At 31.2% G+C, this 20,096-nt stretch overlaps 1 protein-coding gene across 2 annotated transcripts in view; it reads left to right on the forward strand.

Annotated features, from left to right (window-relative positions):
• Positions 1–18,232, forward strand: part of LOC106470906 (anaphase-promoting complex subunit 1-like) — an 86,218-nt gene extending 67,986 nt beyond the window's left edge. For both annotated transcript variants that reach the window (XM_022399540.1, XM_022399541.1), the window contains 13 exons: positions 2,373–2,483; positions 2,954–3,099; positions 3,490–3,576; positions 9,123–9,240; positions 9,773–9,850; positions 10,165–10,232; positions 10,874–10,949; positions 12,930–12,992; positions 13,567–13,653; positions 15,076–15,171; positions 16,113–16,287; positions 16,615–16,740; positions 17,994–18,232. In XM_022399540.1, coding sequence (XP_022255248.1) covers positions 2,373–2,483; positions 2,954–3,099; positions 3,490–3,576; positions 9,123–9,240; positions 9,773–9,850; positions 10,165–10,232; positions 10,874–10,949; positions 12,930–12,992; positions 13,567–13,653; positions 15,076–15,171; positions 16,113–16,287; positions 16,615–16,740; positions 17,994–18,103 — 1,341 coding nt within the window. In that variant the 3' untranslated portion in view covers positions 18,104–18,232. The remainder of the gene's footprint in view (positions 1–2,372; positions 2,484–2,953; positions 3,100–3,489; positions 3,577–9,122; positions 9,241–9,772; positions 9,851–10,164; positions 10,233–10,873; positions 10,950–12,929; positions 12,993–13,566; positions 13,654–15,075; positions 15,172–16,112; positions 16,288–16,614; positions 16,741–17,993) is intronic.
• Positions 18,233–20,096: the final 1,864 nt, after the last annotated feature.

Genomic DNA, 20,096 nt, shown 5'->3' on the forward strand with positions numbered 1-20,096 from the left:
ATATATATATATATATATATATACACACACACACACATAAATACATGTATTATAAATTTTTATTTTTACATGGATATTTTATTGCTTAGAGACCTTTTTTAAGCCCTCTTTCAATTGGAAGAACCTGACAATGTTTTGAAAAATGAATCCATACTTTGAATATTACAGTTTTTTGTTTTTGTGCAAACTAGATGAAAAACTCTTGAAAAATCAAAATCTATATTGTTGAGATTTTTTGAGATAATAAAAATCAAAAAATCAAAATCAGTTTTTACTACAATTTTTTGTGAAACTCAGACTAAAACAAGTTGTTTCGATTAATTATGTGGTTCATTAAATGACAGGAAAGTTACATTTTCTATCAGGAGATATCAGGATCAGATTTGGTGTTTCATTTTTTGTTTTCATTTACTTGTTTCATTGATTTATTTTTGCCTTTTCAGACACGACGCTGCTGACAGGATCTTTTTTTTTTACCACTGCATGATCAATTTTGTCCATGTTACACAAATGTCTAAAATGTTATACAAACACCCAGGCTGTCTCCCACAACAGAAATCTTTAAACCATAGTTTAAAAGATAGCACTAAGATCAGTTTCAAGCACTAGATTGGCAATCACAGTGATGGCTGATGGTAAGTGTTGAATTATAGCCATTACTGGATGATTGCGAATTTTCCAAAACATCCTTACCTCTTCTCACACTACAGTTATTACTCGACTGCCAGGGTTTCCTTCCTTTGCCCACCTAAGCATTGGTCTGAATTTTTCTTGCTTGACCCATTCTTTTACACCTCACTTAATTGCCCGTGGCGATATCTGTCATGTGACACTCTCCACCTATGTCAATGCACCCTCTATCCTGGTACTGTATATAAGTACCTTCATCAGATAATATTGTCACTCTTTCTCAACAAAGCATTCACTAACAGGTTTCTCTGTACTATGACTATTGGGGATACTTTGAGCATTCTTCATGTTACCTAATTGATTTTCATAAAAAGTTTAATTTGTTTCCCGATATATTCCCATCTGAACACTGTGATATAACCTTTCAAAGAGAAAATTAAATTAACAGTACTCTCTACTGAAAACAACATAGCATTATACGTCATTCAATGGATTAAAACTTTGCCTTTCTTTTGGTTATAAATTATATAGTATAAAGCATATGGTAGAAATTAACATTTCCATTTTGTCTATTTTATCTTGCTTTTTGATCATTATGTTATTATGCCATCTCACCAAGAATCATGTCATGTGAATTCACAAAAAATGTCAACTTTTTATTCTTGTATTTACAGGTCTTTAAAGCTATGTTCTAAACCAGAAGATTTAAAAAATGAACTATTATTAATTAAATATATAGAAATAGAGGTTTTTCACCAACTGTTTTTGTTAGAACCACAATAAAATTTAGTAAAATTATATGAAGTTCTCAAGAGGTTACGCACAAGTAGTGCTCTGATTATTAGATGTAACAAAACAGTGGATCAGTAGGTTTTATAAAGTCATGGTAAGTAGAGTTTAATAAACTGTTAGATACAGGAATGGCATGGCTTGTAACAAAACAGTGGATCAGTAGGTTTTATAAAGTCATGGTAAGTAAAGTTTAATAAACTGTTAGATACAGGAATGGCTTGGCTTGTAACAAAACAGTGGATCAGTAGGTTTTATAAAGTCATGGTAAGTAGAGTTTAATAAACTGTTAGATACAGGAATGGCATGGCTTGTAACAAAACAGTGGATCAGTAGGTTTTATAAAGTCATGGTAAGTAGAGTTTAATAAACTGTTAGATACAGGAATGGCATGGCTTGTAACAAAACAGTGGATCAGTAGGTTTTATAAGTCATGGTAAGTAGAGTTTAATAAACTGTTAGATACAGGAATGGCATGGCTTGTAACAAAACAGTGGATCAGTAGGTTTTATATAGTCATGGTAAGTGGAGTTTAATAAACTGTTAGATACAGGAATGGCATGGCTTGTAAAAAGTTTAAAGAAGGTGCAGTGATCACTGGTTTTGTAACAGGCAATATGTCCTACAAAATTGATGGTGTAAGGTCTCATTTTTCTTTTGTAATAAATCACTAGGTGCTTTAATATAAACTTGTATGTTGAGTATTTACCTCGTCTGTTGTTGTTCACCATTTTAGTATAAGCATAACTTTTTAACAATTCTTTGGTTGACTGAATATAGTTTCAAGACAAGTGGGGATTTCAAATGGTAATGTCAAGCCTTGTTTTGTATTTAATTGTTTCACAACACAAGAAGTAATGTTCCATTTAATACTTTGTGATGAAATTTTATAACAGTCCCTTTTTTTTTTAGTCTAGTTGCTAATTATTAAAACCTTTTGATACTTGTTACAGATGCACTACGCAAGAAAGTTTTTGAGCTTATTGAGCCAGACAGTTGCTGAACAAGCTGGGAAAAGTGTAATTGAAACTTGTATGAACACGGTTGTGATAAGCCTGGCAATGGTAAGTTATTAGGTCATCAGTTTTTGTAAAGAGAAGAAGAAGAGATTAACATGTATGTATGTATTTGGTAAAACTTTTCATTTGTAAAAATTATCACAATTACTCTTAATACTGTCAATAGTCTCTATATACTTTATTGTAAACTAAGCTCTTGAGCTTCTAAAATTGATTTGATGAAGACTGTTACCTTTTATATACGTATATCTGAAACTTAATTTGTAGAACCTGAAAGATATGATTCATACATAAGTTGCAATAGAATTGTAGTCAGATATTTTGCTATTTTTATCTTGAAACATGTTTAAATCTGAATTTAGGCTTAATCTTACCACATCAGGTACTGGCTTTATTATAGCCACACCTATTGTTCGATTTCATTGGAACCCATTCTGGTGATTGTTATAAGTTTCAGGAAATAAAAAAATTAAAACGTAATACAAACTGGAACTTGTTTGTTTTGAATTATCTAGGTGATGGCAGGAAGCGGAGATTTAGAAGTGATGAGAATATGTAGACATCTACGAACTCGGATTGGTCAAGCTAACAGTTATGTTTTATATGGTTCTCACATGGCTACACATATGGCTTTAGGTCTGTTGTTTCTTGGAGGAGGCAGGTAAAAATGACAGTTTCTCGTATGTGTCCTCTATATGTGTATCTTCTCATAAAGACAGAATTTTAAGTAGATTTAATAAGATTATAACTTTAAAATTAATAGAAACTTGAATATTTTTTTTTATATCATTGACTGCAAGTTTTTGAACTTTTCTGCAGATATTAAACTTTAGGATTTATTGTAGTGAATGTGAAGTTGTAAGATTTTTTCAGCCTGTTGCAAACATTAAAAACAGGACAGAATAATTAATGGGGATTTATTTTTAACTAACAATTTTTTTCTTTTAATATAGTAGATGCTAATTTTAAAATTTCATGATAGCATTTTAGTTTCTTCAGCATCATGTGAATTGTTTTTAAACACGTGTTATTTTTTATCATTTTTCTTTAGATATACATTAAGCACAAGACCTGAAGCTATTGGGGCACTTATATGTGCCTTTTTTCCTAAATTTCCAACACACAGTAACGATAACAGGTAAGTGCCTTATGCTGTATTTGTATGGGCTGCAAATTTTAGAAGAGTTTGATTTTCCATCCAGCTAACAAAACTAGATACAGATAGAAGTATACAAGTTATTCTAAGAATACATGTGTTTTAAAATAAAATTCATATTAATAAGTTTACACATTAGCAAGTAATAACTAGCAATACCTTGGTTTTTTTAGTATTGAAGGTCAGTGAAAATTAACGAGATTTTTCTTAGTTTTTATAAATAAGAATGTTACATAGTTCACGAATTGTAGAGTATCTAAACTCTGTAACATTAATAATTTATTGTTTATTTCATAACATGGGTATTTTATGTGACTTTGTTCGAGACTTACACAAACACCATTTCTTAATGGAGTCCATCCAATCCTTTCAAAATCCACGTGTGAAGCTAAAATGAATGATGTCATAACTATGACCATTTCCTTTCCTGAATCTATCCAATTTTTGATAATTCATTTTGGCACTAATGTCCTGAAACAGACCATTAAGTCTGCTGAAGACTGCTTTTTAGAACTTGAAAATGCAGTAGCCCATATCTTTAGCTTCGAACCACATGTTGAACTTGCCATCTCTGTTGTAGTCCATAGACAGGAAAACAGACATGTTTCATCTGATGTTTTTAACACTAATCACACAATTCAACAATAAAGTTTAACAAATTTACTCAAAACCTTTGCTGACCCCCAAATCACCTTCGTTAAATTACAAACCTAACAACACTCACTCATTTTCTCGCACATGATGGAATTCAGTTTAACTTATCTGGTATCTCTACGTTGATTTCAAACTTCAAACACTATACTTCTTGCAGTATTCTCCCAGTCTTTTCTACCACTTCCAAGTTTCCCGAACTCTCTCACTTAGCTGTTACTAGTAGTTCTTCGTCACTTCCCTATCCAAGCTCCACATTCCCATTCAACTTGACTACTACCAACGTTTCACACTCTAGTACCTCTGCTGCTCATTCTTCTCCATCTAACAACTTTTCCATCTTCTTATAGCATTCTCCTGGTTACCTCTTTTGGTTCTTCTAACAAACCCAACCCATTTCACACCAATTTCTTGTTGCACAACTGACAACTATCATTGTTTTTATCAGTTATGCTTCTACTATCTGCTCTTTCCAACTCACAACCTCTTCGTCTTTCACTTCTTTATTTTTGAAACTACACAAAACTAATCTCACTGTAACTATTTCTTGCTCTACACTACAACCATGCCCCCATTTTTGTAGAGCTTCCTCCATCAAAACAGCTTAACTACATTTCATCACACTGTATACCACTTTCTGAAGAGGTCAACAGCTCAACTCTTCCTTCCTCTTTCTTTATCTTCCAGCAACATTTTCACCCCAGTGTCTGGTAACACTCAATCTAAGTTGCACTGTGAATCTCTAAACTATTGTAGAAAACTTACTGAAAAATGCACCATATGAAGACCATCAACATACCAAGTTTCTCCTCTGTAACATTTAGAATAGAAACATATCTCAATCTCTGACACTAAAATTAACTATCACATTAGGAGCTCATAAACATAATTACTGCAAAAAATGACACCAGATTTTCAAAAATACCTCTTTAGCACCCATTAATATTATTTAAAACTTCAGTCAAATGTTTTTTAATATTCTAAGTAAAGAAACCTCTTACTATGTTTACCTTTACAACCACTCACTGGAAGAAGAACATGAACAAATTTAAACAAACAACTTGCATTCCTTCTTAAAAGAATAACAAAAACTAGCTTCTTAAAAAAAACACTAATTCAATAACTGTGGCTGCTTCTAATGCTATTTTTAAGAATCCCATAGTTACAAGCACCCTACCTGAAACTACCAATACATCATTTTTTTAATAATGAACATGTGAAATAAACATTTAAAATCACTATTTTTTACTTGACATGACCCTCTTAAACTAAAACAATAGTAGTGACCTCACAATTCCTACAAGTGACAATCAACTCACTTCCAGTGTTTTCAACATAATTAATCTTTCAAACTTAGTTCTTTCAGGTGCAGAACTATGTCACTTTTGTAAAGGTCTCAGCTTCTGTCTAAACAGTAACCTTGTGAATGAACCTGAAATTCTGACCTATATGAATTATCTTGAAAATTCAGACTCAATGAATTGTTTTTCACAACAAATTTCACCCTACTGACTACCAACATACTCCAGTTTTCAAAGAAAAGTCATCTTGGACAGCTCCAACAAACAGAAAACTACATTTAGAGAGTTATATTAAAGCTATAGTAAATGACATAATGCAAACCTTAAAATCTACCAAGCAATGTTTATAATTGAGATCAAAAAGAAAGAACTACTCTAAAGGATCTTAAATCTAACAACAGTATTGCAGACAATTGTGGAACTTCTGTTATTCTTATCAAAGATGATTATGTTGCTGAAACCAATTGCCAACTTTAAGACAGTAATTTCTACAAGAAGCTCACACAAGGCCCTAAAGCTCAGTTTACTAAAACCATCAGTGACAAATCTAAAGAATGTCCACAAAGCAAGAATGTTTACACAGAAACCTTCCAGTTTCTTGACACCCAAGCAGGCCAATCCAGGTAGATTTTGTTTCTTATCCAAATTACACAAACCCAATAATTGCAGCTGTTGCATGATTTCTAACAAAAACATGGCCACTGAGAAGCTTTCTGCTTTTGTTGACCTTGTAAAAGATATTCTGTTTACTTTTCCTTTTTACGTAAAGGACATGACTCAGCTTATATCATGAGGAAGTTAATGATGATGGACAGTTACCACCTAACAGCCTTCTGTGTAGAAGGCATGAGTAAAAAATGGTTATGAGATCGGGAAAATTGACTGACCTTGTAGTGAGAGTCTGTAATAATCAAGACATGTTTTGACTGAACTTGATTTTCTTTGTACATAAGTCCTAAACTCTCAGTTACACTACATTGATGTCTACCCTGACATAACCATGATATTATGATAAACAAACTGTATATCAACAGTCAGGAATATATAACTTCCAACTGCAGTAATATTAAAGTCAAGTATACATTTTACACTGTAACATTAAATTTTAATATTGAAAGTCATGCAGGGATGATCCATGTATAGCTGTATCATCCCTATATTCTTGTTTGCATTCTTTTTGGCACCGTCATCCCTACTTCATTTTATATGTAGAAAATGTTTTTATTACTTGTTTTGTGATGTTTTTTTTCCCTGACTGAAAGTTAATGCATTCTATGATGTGTGTATTAAAATTTAATATTATGTGTATTGATTTTTTTTTTACTTTTTCACTTCACACATAATACAGGGGTTGGTTCTCTAAAGACACCAATTTTATAGTGTAAAAACCATTAAGTATTCTACATTTTACAGTCATCTAATGTTCTTCTATTATTGGCTGGTAATTAGCCTGTTTCATCTTGTACTTAATCTTTTTTAAAGGAACACCAGCTTTCTATAAAAAGCTAACTTCAATGAGTAATGATAACATTGTTTTCACTAGAATTAATATTTTTTCTAATTTTTGCTCGTTATTATGACTAAGGTATGACATCGTGCACTGCCTAGAATCACAAAGAATGGATTCGGGTTTAAGTTGACTTTAGTGATAAAGTAGTTGTAGAGTTATCTCGACTGAAACTAGAAGAAGAAAGATGAACAATTTAGTGAATTGGTCACTTTTTAGTTTGGTATCTTAGCGATGGCTTCTTGCCTTGTTTTAGGGCTCATTGAGTAGAGAAACAAATGAAAGTGGGTGGCAATAATCTTTTAAAGTAAAACTCTGTCATTGTTGATTTTTTTACCTTGAATATTTGTATTATATATCTATTGAATACCTTGGCCATCCCTACATATAAAGTCTACCAACTGTGATACAGTGTAAAAATGCCATCACCAGTATGTAGGACTGGACCCAGATGGCTTAGGGAGGGTTTCAACTACCAGAAATGTTCTATCAACACCAGAATAACCCCCTGTTGTCCAACATTTCATATATGTGGCTCAGTCCAGTAGAATGACCCTGTATTTAAAAAGGAATATAGACTAATTCTCAATTTACTACACATATTTGCACTTAATATGGCATGCTTTAAGTAAAATGTGCATCTGCTGTACAGAAAAAAATTGGATGAATTACAAAGGTATCTGTACTCAAGAATAGACAATATTAGTCTGACTCGTGCAAAGTGATGTTGGATGAATTACAAAGGTATCTGTACTCAAGAATAGACAATATTAGTCTGACTCGTGCAAAGTGATGTTGGATGAATTACAAAGGTATCTGTACTCAAGAATAGACAATATTAGTCTGACTCGTGCAAAGTGATGTTCGTGTGATGAACAATAGTATTTTTTTCCATCATTCATGTACTCAAGAATAGACAATATTAGTCTGACTCGTGCAAAGTGATGTTCGTGTGATGAACAAAAGTATTTTTTTCCATCATTCATTGAATGATGGAAAAAAATACTTTTGTTCATCACACGAACATCACTTTGCACGAGTCAGACTAATATTGTCTATTCTTGAGTACACTGGCACATTGCTTTTGCATAATCACTGGAACCTCCAAAATGCATATCTACAGTTGTTTCAGTATCCCTGTATATTAAACCTGGTATTTACTTTCCTCTATCACGAGCATTACTAATTTAGTAATGTAGAGTAAAATAAGAAGTTGATAACACTGATACCAAATATATAATATCATGTTAGATGGCACTCTGTATAAGGTTGTGTCTTGCACACTTTAACTCCCACCCGTGCACACAAGGGTAATGGTGCGATTCTCATAAGCATCAAAACTGGTTTCAAAACTAAAGCTGATAGAGAAGTGAAGGAAGGCTATTGGAATGTTTCTTTAAATATCACTCGGCCATATGGAATAAATCTAGATCCTGGAATCAGTGGTCTTTGAATACTAAGTAGTTCCCTGTCTGACAAATATTAAAAACTTTTATTCATGATAATTTTCCATGTTTGATTGTTTTTCTTTTTTTAGTTCTTCCGACTTATAATTTTTTGCTAATTGATTTTCATATTATATTTTTATTTTCCTTAATCAATACTCATCATATTCCTTTTATGTTAATTTTTTAAACAAAGCCTTTTTAACCATTCTGTATCTAACATTTTTGTTTTCCAATTTATTCCTATCAACAAAAATTAGTCACCCCTCAAATATTCCTTTTAAATCTAATCAAAACACTTTCAGGTCATCATGGTGATCTACTTTGTGTAACCATTATGTCACTCCATCTTTTTTTACATTATACTTAATGAAGAAAGGTCAACCTTTTGAAAAATCTTGTATTATAGGGTTTCTTGCTTTTTGTCTTTAATTAATATTTGAACCTACACGTTTTCCTAACAACATGCATGTTTATAAAGTATTACTAATTTTTACATAAATGTATCACATTTTATACACACATACATTTATTTAAAAGAAACATGACATCTATTCCTGCAACATTCATACAGACAACCTGCTACTTAAGTAAAACATGAATATCTTCATTTATTTTTATCAGGTATCACCTACAGGCCCTTCGTCACCTTTACGTACTGGCCGTTGAACCTCGGCAAGTTATCCCTCGAGATTTTGATACAGGAAAGGCTGTGTATTGTCACCTGTTAGTCAAGTTTAAAGTAAGTTTTTGAACAGTGTGTTATGTTCATTAAACAACACGTGTTGTTATGTTATGAATTTTATTTTTTGAAAACTATCACTTACTATCATTTATGATTAATCAACATTAATAGAACACCAAAATGTAATTAGAGCATGTCACGAAAATTATTAACTAATTTGTGAATCTTAGGTTTATATGCCCCAAGTAATGCATATAACAAAAAACTTTAAAAAGTTCACAATTTTTGAACATGTTGTACATGTAACAAATCTACTCAACTGTTTGTCATATTTCTTACAAAACAAAGTTCTGTGTTAAGTGTGTTAACACAGCCCACTTTTGGTTGTGGGTGTGTTATAAGAGTAACAGTCAGTCATGTTATTTGTTCCAGTGCCCTTGTGGCAGTGGGTGCTGTTGAATTCCTTTTCTCTGGTCAGTAGCTCATAATTAGCAATGGTTATAAGTTGAATTCTAGGGTTCTCTGACCTAGCTTTTAGCTCATGTATCACATGTGGAAAATCTATTAAACTATTTTTTATATTCTTTAGGACACCATGATGTACACAGGAGAAGAGTATCAAGCTAAAGCACCATGCTTGTTGCCAGAACTTGATTTACTTGAAAGTGTAAGTGTGCTTACAATCATTTGAAGTAACTTATTTTATTTTTATTAATTAATGTGCTATGTATGTAGCTTTTTGTGTCTGTGTATATATACATACAAATATTGTATGTAATAACTTGAAGTTAGGTTACAAAGAGTTGAAAGAACTAAATTGAACTTAGACATTGTTATCTTAATTTATGAATAACTTTTAATATTCCTGTATTTACATTTTGAGAAGTTGTTAAGCCTTGTAAACAGGATGCTACATGTTTGTATGTGTGATCAGTACTGTAAACAGTATGTTATTAAGATAATGATCCTTACAATTTTTAGGTCATTGTGCAAGACTCCAGATATTGGGAAATAGTTTTTGACTCTAAGAAAAACTGGAATAGCTTAAGGTGAAAATACATTATATTTTCTCATTTCTTTTTAAAGGTTTTATTGATTTTTACAGTTATGTAAGTGATGCCAGTTTAATTACTTTAGTACAGAAGAAAGAATAAAAGAGTTAGCTGAAGTAAACTAATATTGTGTTCTGTTGAGAGTCTAAATCCAAAACTTCAAGAAGTTTTGTATGGTATGTCTGAGTAAACATAATAGTTATAAGATTATTCATTTTGTCTAGGTAACACCCCTCATGTGGTCAATTAACTGGAAGTTTCTACAAAATTATATTTAGATTAGCATGACTTCTGAAAAAGGTTAATTTCTCGTTTAACATGACTCCTGAAAAGGATTATTTATTGTGCTGAAGTACTTGATTATGTTGAAATTTATTTTATTAACTTGCGTATTGATTCTGTAAAAAAAATAGAAGTTAAAAAGAGTTTGGTTTGTAACTATTTTCGTACCTAAGCATTTGTACGTTTTTTGTACTTTAACATGTTAACCCTATCATCACAGGTCCAACATATTAATTATGTATACAGACTGAAATCTCTCACACACATTGAAGAAGTTACAGTCTGTTGTATTTTTATTATAGATGTAAATGTTTGTAAATATTTCAAGTTGTCAAACTCAAATTTTATTGTTTCAGACATCTTCTAGATAACGGAGGAAACCTTTATGTGAAGCAGAAAGCAGGTTGTCTTCCATACTTGGAAGACCCTAAGGTAAAAAAAAAAGATTTAAAACTCTTTATTATCTTAAAGTTCTGTTTCTGGTAAATCAAACCACGTTCTCACTAAGGTATTCTTTTTTTTTCATCATCAATAAGAAAAATGTCGCCATTTTATTTTAATCTATTATTAAAAGTCCTTCTGGTGTATCCAGCTGTGTTCTCACAAAAATTCTTTTTTTCCCATCATTATGGTAAGTGTCACCAGTGTCATTCTAGCCAAATGCTAAAAATTGTCACCACTGTTTAAAAATTTCTTATTTAATACATGGTAACACAATGCTCTTTTCAAACTGATGTAAAGCAAAGGATGAACTGCCTTGCTTGATCCTAATGCTGTAACAAAAATAAAACTGGCTCACGTTGACCATATTTTAGCCTTCTATCTACTCAATTTATTACATCCATCATTGAATTTTAAAAATTGAAATTTCTTAGCCTTAACAAAAACATCTTATCTTTATTTTGGTTCACCATTCCATTTCATGTAACACCTTCCCCATGATTAGAATTTTTATTTTACAAAACATTCACTTTTTAGATGAAAGATATGTTCCTATTTGTTCTTATGGATGTCAGTTTTTGTGCGAGTATTTATTGAAAACCTGTATTCTGTTAAATAATTCTGCACCACTGTTTATTTGAACAGCATTCTAGGTCAAGCAGTAATTCAACATGGCTTCTTTAGATTTATAACAAGAAATGGGTAGTATCTATCCTACCATGTCTGTTTGAGGGTTATAAACTCTAAACCAATCAGGTACATGCTTTTTAAAGGATATCTGTAAGACTTAAATACTACAAGTGTTTAATAGGCAATATACTTTAACATTAACTTCCGATCAAAATAGGCTTCCTACTTACACAAATACCTTAGCAACTCTCACACCATAAAATGCCAAGAATAATATTTCATCAGTGCAACTTTATGTTCTGAATCAAAATTTATTGTGTAGCTTTGCACTTAACAAACAAACATACAAATTAATCTGTGTAAAATTACGTTTTTTATATAGATTTTGTTTTATAAAACTTAAAACTCTGTGCAAAACCTGCTGGCTATATCAAATAAAAAATTTTTAAATGTAATTTGTTAGGCGTAAACCAAGATAAAATTATGTATTGAAAAAATTGCAATTTAAGTAAAGGATGTTACTTAAGTTTATCTTCTTCATCTTTATCTTCTTTATCATTTAAGTTGTAAATGAGAATTATGCTTGTAGTGGTCCTTTGGTTTTCATGGCATTGTTAGAAGAACGAACATGATAATAACTAGTTAGATAATACTTTAAGATGATAAACTGCACAATTATATTTTTTAATTTGTGTTTTCTTGTTATTAATGTGCACTCAGACCTAATATTGTGAAAATTTTACATACAAAATGTTTTTACTATTGTGGTAATTGAATTGTATCGACACTGCCATTAATCTTTCTGTAACAGATTGGAATCTTTTATCAGAGATGTTATGAGGAATGGCTTATGGGATTAAGATCACAAGTGTGATCTGGAATTTTTTTTCATTTCTTTAAACATTTATTACTTAAAATTATCAGAAGTAATATATTTACTCCCAGAGTTTTATTGTATATGACCTAAAATCAAAAGTTTATAAATATAATTTTAAAATTTCAACCTTGAAAGTTAATAGATTTTTGCCACTATTTAATCTTATTATAATAGCTTCATTGTATAGCATATGTTTTAATATACTGTACATACTGAATATTTCTGGTATAACACTTTTTATCTTATTAGAAATTATTCTCACTGAAATACTCTTGTATCATAAATCAAAACATTTTATAAAGTAACTTACTTTTATTACTTTTCAAATGGAAAAAGAAAATTTAAAATAGTATTCCTCTCAACTTTGCAAATTAAAAAAGTGTCACTGATCCTTTATGAGACAAAACAATTTGATAGGAAATTAACATTTCGTCTCTTTATTAAATAATTCTGGAAATTTGCAGGGCTTTAAAAGTGTATTTGCTCAGAGCATGGTTAAAGACAGTATTAAAGGCTGGAATGTAACGGTAAGTGTTTATTTTTTTACACAAGTTAGGTATCTGTATGTCCTATCATTTAATGTGAAGTGGCCAAATTGTAATTTACAAGTTAGGATAACTGAAACTATCTGATCTTTGTCACACATTGGCTTTTGTATTGTTTTAATAGAAACTTGTAATTTTATGAAAGTTAAAATTTTTATTTAAGAACTCTTCTTTTCAGTGATGTGAAGCTCATGTAACAAAATAGCCTAGTTTTGAGTGATGTCAAGATTATATTATGAACTTTTTAACCTTTGACTTCTCCTTCTGTGAGAAATGTTAATTAACATATATTTATAATTATAACAATCTGTTGTATTACTATGATTTGCAGATTTGTAACTAGTGTAGATTGGGTTATCATCCAACATATTAAAGTACAGTATCATAGATTTGACTACAGGGCTTAACTCAAATATATATTCAGGGTCAAAATATTTTCATCTTAAACCATTAAAAGTATAGAGTTAAAATCAGTTAATTTACCATTTTTCTAGATGTATGAAGTGTAATAAGTTATGCTGTTTTAAAGTTATGTCAGCCATGTTTGTCTTAACAGCCAACTCCAGTGACAGTATTTTCCTGTAATCCTGTTGCTCTCAAATTCTATGAATATTTCTTGAAACCAAGAGTCAAAACTTCAAAGGTAAGTTCTCTGTGACACTTCAAAAATGCTACTTATCTCGTGTAGTATGTACTTCACATTAAGACATTTTCAAATTTTTCTGACTTCTAACTTGGGACACACTCAAGTTTAATGCTAGCACAAATAAATTCTTTGAAGAACATCTGTGGTTCAAAATTTAAAAAAAAAGTAGAAGATACTGCACTTATCAAATTTACCATCAAAACATCATTTTTTTTATCTTCCTACATTGAGAAGTTTCAATTACACTTTTATATTTGATATTTTTTTCTCTTTAATTCACCAATGTAATTTAACTGAAGTACTTGTAAGAATTTTACATAAAACCTTGAAACTTTGTAGTATGCACGTACTAACCTTACTTTCCTGTAATATATATTTTTTGCCAACAGAATCTTTTAATTTTTCCCGAGTTTTGTTTTGGAACATTCTAAATCCACCTGAGGCTATGTGCAAAATTGAGCCTTAGGTGTTCCTTTCTGTAGCAGAGTCCAGTCATGGAAGTTATCTTCTATTTCGTGGAATAGTTGTATTGTGCTGAATGTACAGAGGACTGCTTTGTGACTCTCGTGTGGAACAGAAGTACGTCTGATTGGTCAGATGCAGAGAGAATGTGAATCCTGAATGCAGTTTTGGTGGTTTTCAGGTATATTTCTGTCCGTCTTCAGATTTGTTTTATCTTGATGGAGACGAGACTTGCTATGGAACTCCTCATCTTTGTTTGCCACATTCTTTAGTCTGCTGTATTGTTTTCTGTTTACTCACCATTTTTATTTAAATACAGTTTCAATTAATTACATACAGTTTAATACAATTATTAATTTATTTTGAGTTAATTTGACATTCCAAAAAAATAGTTCTACTGCTTGGCAGTCAGCTCTTCATCTTCAGACTCTTCTAAGTAAATAAAATGTTTAATTCTTATTTCAACTTCAACATTTTGTTTCTCTCATTCTTCAATTACAAATTACTAGTCCTGTCCTTCCCCTTACAAAGGTCCTGGGCTCTTGTTGTTTTAGAGGTCATGTAACTGTGTGTTAGATCCATAAAGTTATCCTAAGATCTTGGGCTCTTGTAGTTACAGAGATCAGGTAACTGTGTGTTAGATCCATGACATTACCCAATGGGTCCTGGACTCTTGTAGTTATGGAGATTAAGTAACTATGTGTTAGATCCATGAAGTTACTCTCAGGTCCTGGGTTCTTGTAGTTATGGAGATTAAGTAACTGTGTGTTAGATCCATGAAGTTACTCTCAGGTCCTGGGCTCTTGTAGTTATGGAGATTAAGTAACTGTGTGTTAGATTTTTGAAGATACCACATTGAGTGCTGTTTTTGTTTTTTTGAAACTGAGTTTTTACTGTAACTCTCAGTTAGCAACAAGATACTTAAGAAAGAACTAATTTCCAGAATTTTATTTTCAGAAAAGCCACTGGCAGCAGCAGATGTGTACCCTGCTATTTGAATGTGTGTCTGAAGAAAAAACAGAAATTCTTTCTGCATACATTGCACTTGACCAGGTAAAAAGTTTTATTGTAAATTTATACTTGTATGTATTGGTAAGTTTTCTATTACTGTTACAGCTAGTGTTTTCATATATATACATTATCAAAGAAGTTCACAAGTTTAAAGAAATATATTTAATACCAGCTGTTCTTGGGTACTTATGTTTGATGGTATGAAAATAAATACACATTATATTATTGTTTCAACCGAAGAAAGTATGATAAGTTTTAGAGTTCAACACATTTGTTATAAGTACTTGAATTGGTACAGAATGAGTGATCAAAATTTAAGTTCTTAAAAACAATTAGGGAATTGATCAAATAGTTTAGCTTTCTCATTTTTGCTAATGCTTATGATAGGGAGAATCCCAATAAGAATTAGTTTAATTAAAATTTCATATGAGATGTTTTAATTTAGTTTAATTAACATTTTACATGATGTATTTTGGTTTAGTTTAAGCAAAATTTCACATGGTATGTTTTGGTTTAGCTTAATTAAAATTTCACATAGTGTTTTGGTTTAGTTTAATTAAAATTTCACATTTTTTTGGGGGGGGTCAGTTTATTTACAATTTAACATGGTTTTTTGGTTCAGTTCAATTAGAATTTCACATAGTGTGTTTTGGTTTAGTTTAATTAAAATTTCATATGTTATGTTTTGGTTTAGCTTAATTAAAATTTTGCATGGAGTGTTTTGGTCATTGGCTTGTCAAATTAGAATTTAAAATTTAGGTGTACAGTGTCCCATTTTGAAAACAACTAATCACAAATTGAATTTATCCACCTAATTCCAGAAGTATAATGCATTACCCAACCTCCTCCATGACCACTATAATGTTAAAGTAGATGTTATCTAATATGCTCAAGCAAGTCACCCAAGGTTACCTTGTTTTTATAGTTTGGGTATGAAATAAGAAATTCCCAATGGAAAGTGATAAATTTTTCTACTCACTCAGATTGTTGACCAAATCTCGAGAACTGACCAGACATTAGACTTATGGCAAGTCAAGCTATTGCTGGCATATAGCCAATGGCAGGCCTTTAGACAACGAGAACATCCACTTTTACAACCAGAATTTACAGTAGTTGTGAAAAACCGTAGTGAACAGAAACTTCAAGAAGTTACAAGAGGTAAAATAATTTATAGTTAGGTTCAGTCAGCTATATTTCACTTGTATGCCTCATAGTTTCAGTCATTCTTAAATATAGAGACCGCTAGTTAAATTTTGAAATGCTTCTTGCCATTTCAACAGTTATGATTCAGAGCGCTAAAACAGTTTAAGTTCACTTTACAGAAGTAACTTAGAAGCCTTAATTTTTACATTTTAAAAGCACATGAAAATGTTCAGGTTTTTAAACCTTGCCTCAACTGTAACATTGATACAATCTGTGATGTTTTTACAACTGATGACTTTATTCTCTAGATAAGCAACAACTAATGGTTATTTATGTTGGCAGCCAACAAGATAAACTTACGGAACTACTTTTGCTATGGTAGATCTTCTCCAGTTGCTTCTGTTGCTCCCTTTCTTGTCTTTTATGACATTCCTCAACAAGGAACTGTCGACCTGAGCTTAGCTGAAGGTAAGTCTTGCACTAAACCACGATATTAATCAATACTATACTGATATCAGGGTCCAAAATTTCTATCCAGTCCTTCACAAAAATTGTATGCAGTCCTTCAGGGATTCTAACTGGTCCACTCCAAAAATGTGTGTGTGTGTGTTAATTCCCTGTTACCAGTCACAGATGTGAATTTTTTAAAGAAAGATACAATTGTAAATATGTATATGCACATATGTCTAACATTAAACAAAACTTTTTGAATATTTGAAAACAATTTTTTTTTTATTGTATCACTGTTGAAATGTGTATAATCTTTATATTAACCCAGATAAACGTTCACAAAAACAATAATGTGACTTGAGATTTCTGTTTTAATTACTGACCTTTTGATTAAGTATTTCTCTGTTGAGATGTTAATATTCATCACAATTTGTTTGAATCAATTCTACCATTTACATGTTCAAGGAACCTCATTTTAAGTTCAGATATCATAGGGATTTCCCATAATATCTGACAACAGGCCAGGGATCCCCATATAGCTAGAAGCTACATTTCAGAGATTGAAATAAAAACTATACTTTCATGAGACAAAAACATAACTAAGGTTTTAAGAAAAATTATAGAAATTAATATTTGATGACAAAGTAAATGTACGAAAAATGGTTAAATTCCTAATCGACCCAATAGAGCTAATTAAAATGTTTTTTGCTATCTTAGTCAACTCACACCTCCTAGCTGGTCAGGGCTGTCTAAATATGATGTGAATTTCAGAACCTCATTAATGTTATTACAGGGAAGTGAACAGGTACAAAATGTGTAACCGGAACACATACAACACTGTGGTTATTGTTACAAAGCAGTGAACTGATACAAACCTGTATTAAGATTGGTAGAAAACAGTGAACACATACAACACTGTGGTTATTGTTACAAAGCAGTGAACTGATATAAACCTGTATTAAGATTGGTAGAAAACAGTGAACATAGTTACATTTTACTCGACTGGTAGCAAGTTATTTTTGATATTTTTACTGAGAGAAAGTATAACATTATCATTTAATAGATATTAAAATATTTTTATATACAGTTTTCATCAGGCTGCTTGGTAATATTTATTTGTGTTTTAATTCACTTCCTCGGTATTTGTTTCAAACCATAATTAAATGGATAAACTGTAAATAGCTTGTTTAGAGTAGATGTTAGTGCAGAGGATGTATTGTTGATTTTTCAGAATTATAGTTCTTATTATTCACTGATTTTATTAATTGCAGGTACCCTAAGCCTTCCTGGTCTATTTCTTAGACTTCAAGAGTTATCACCTACAGTGACCTCTCTCATGGCTTTACTGAGTGTAATCTCCAAACCAGACTCTCCTCATTGACATCTATTCTCCACTTAAGGAACCATCATGAAAAAGTTATTTGGAAATATTTTCAACCAACAGATTTTTATAACTACATTGAACAGTTTTTATTGTAGAAATGTAAAATAAAATATTTATTAATAATAATTCAAGAAGTCTGTTTTTGCATGATGTGAAAGGTTCACTTATAAATGATTTTTTATTTTTTCACTAAATTTATACTTCTTAATAGTTTGGTAAGTAATCAGGTGATTATATAGCATGAGAGACTAGTGACACAGGTAAATGAGAATAAAACATTAGATACAATTCAATTGATCTATTCACAAGGATAATTTGGTATTATGCAAGACAGTTCATCTTCTACATAGTGGTTCCTTGTAATGAGAAGTAGTATAGTTGATTTCCTGGACAGTGGTAACTTGTGAATAGTAGAGATATAGTTCATTTATTGGACAGTTATAATTTGAGAAGTAATATATTTGATTTACTGGACAGTGGTAACTTCAGAAGTAATATAGTAGATTTACTGGACAGTGGTAACTTGAGAAGTAATGTAGTTGATTTGCTTTACAGTGGTAACTTTAGAAGTAAAGTAGTTGATTTATGGGCCAGTTATAATTTGAGAAGTAATATATTTGATTTACTGGACAGTGGTAACTTGAAAAGTAATATAGTTGATATACTGGACAGTGGTAACTTAAGAAGTAATGTAGTTGATTTGCTTTACAGTGGTAACTTTAGAAGTAATATAGTTGATTTATTGGACAGTGGTAACTTGAAAAGTTATATAGTTGATTTATGGGCCAGTTATAATTTGAGAAGTAATATAGTTCATTTACTGGACAGTGATAACTTGAGAAGTAATATACTTGATTTACTGGACAGTGGTAACTTGAGAAGTAATATAGTTCATTTACTGGACAGTGGTAACTTTAGAAGCAATATATTTAATTTACTGGACAGTGGTAACTTTAGAAGTAATATATTTGATTTACTGGACAGTGATAACTTGAGAAGTAATATAGTTTATTTACTGTATAGTGGTAACTTTAGAAGTAATATAGTTTATTTACTGTATAGTGGTAACTTTAAAAGTAATATAGTTGATTTATTGGACAGTGGTAACTTGAGAAGTAATATAGTTTATTTATTGGACAGTGGTAACTTGAGAAGTAATATAGTTTATTTATTGGACAGTGGTAACTTGAGAAGTAATATAGTTTATTTACTGGACAGCAAATCAACTATATCACTACTCTTCACAAGTTACCACTCTCCAGCAAATCAAGTATATAACTTCTCAAGTTACCAATCACTACTCTTCACAAGTTACCACTCTCCAGATAGTTGATTTACTGGAGAGTGGTAACTTGTGAAGAGTAGTGATGTAGTTGATTTACTGGAGAGTGGTAACTTGTGAAGAGTAGTGATATAGTTGATTTACTGGAGAGTGGTAACTTGTCAAGAGTAGTGATATAGTTGATTTACTGGAGAGTGGTAACTTGTCAAGAGTAGTGATATAGTTGATTTATTGACAGTGATAACTTGTGATGAGTGGGTGATATAGTTGATTTATTGACAGTGGTAACTTGTGATGAGTGGGTGATATTGATGATTTATTGACAATGGTACTTTGGGACGAGAAGTTATATAGTTGATTATGCTGAAATAAATGACAGTACAATAGGATAAAGGAGATTTGATAGACTAATTATGCACTGGTGCCTTGATATTAGGCTATATGTAATTGCTTACTTGGTCAGTGGTGACATGAATGATGCATGATATATACAATTAATTAAACGTTGGTACTTCGGGATTAGATGTTACAGTCAATTATGTAGATTGTGGTACATTGAGTACTTTGTTTATAGAAAAAAAGGGTACAGGGTCTCTGTTCATGGGTGGGAATTTTGAGTTTTGGAAGATAACAATTTAAATATTATTGAGGCTATTATTTGGGATGGGAAAAGTATAAATAATGTAATCAATTAAATTGAAAATTGCA

The sequence above is a fragment of the Limulus polyphemus genome, unplaced genomic scaffold (genome assembly GCF_000517525.1).
Source record: "Limulus polyphemus unplaced genomic scaffold, Limulus_polyphemus-2.1.2 Scaffold4281, whole genome shotgun sequence".
NCBI lineage: Eukaryota > Metazoa > Arthropoda > Merostomata > Xiphosura > Limulidae > Limulus > Limulus polyphemus.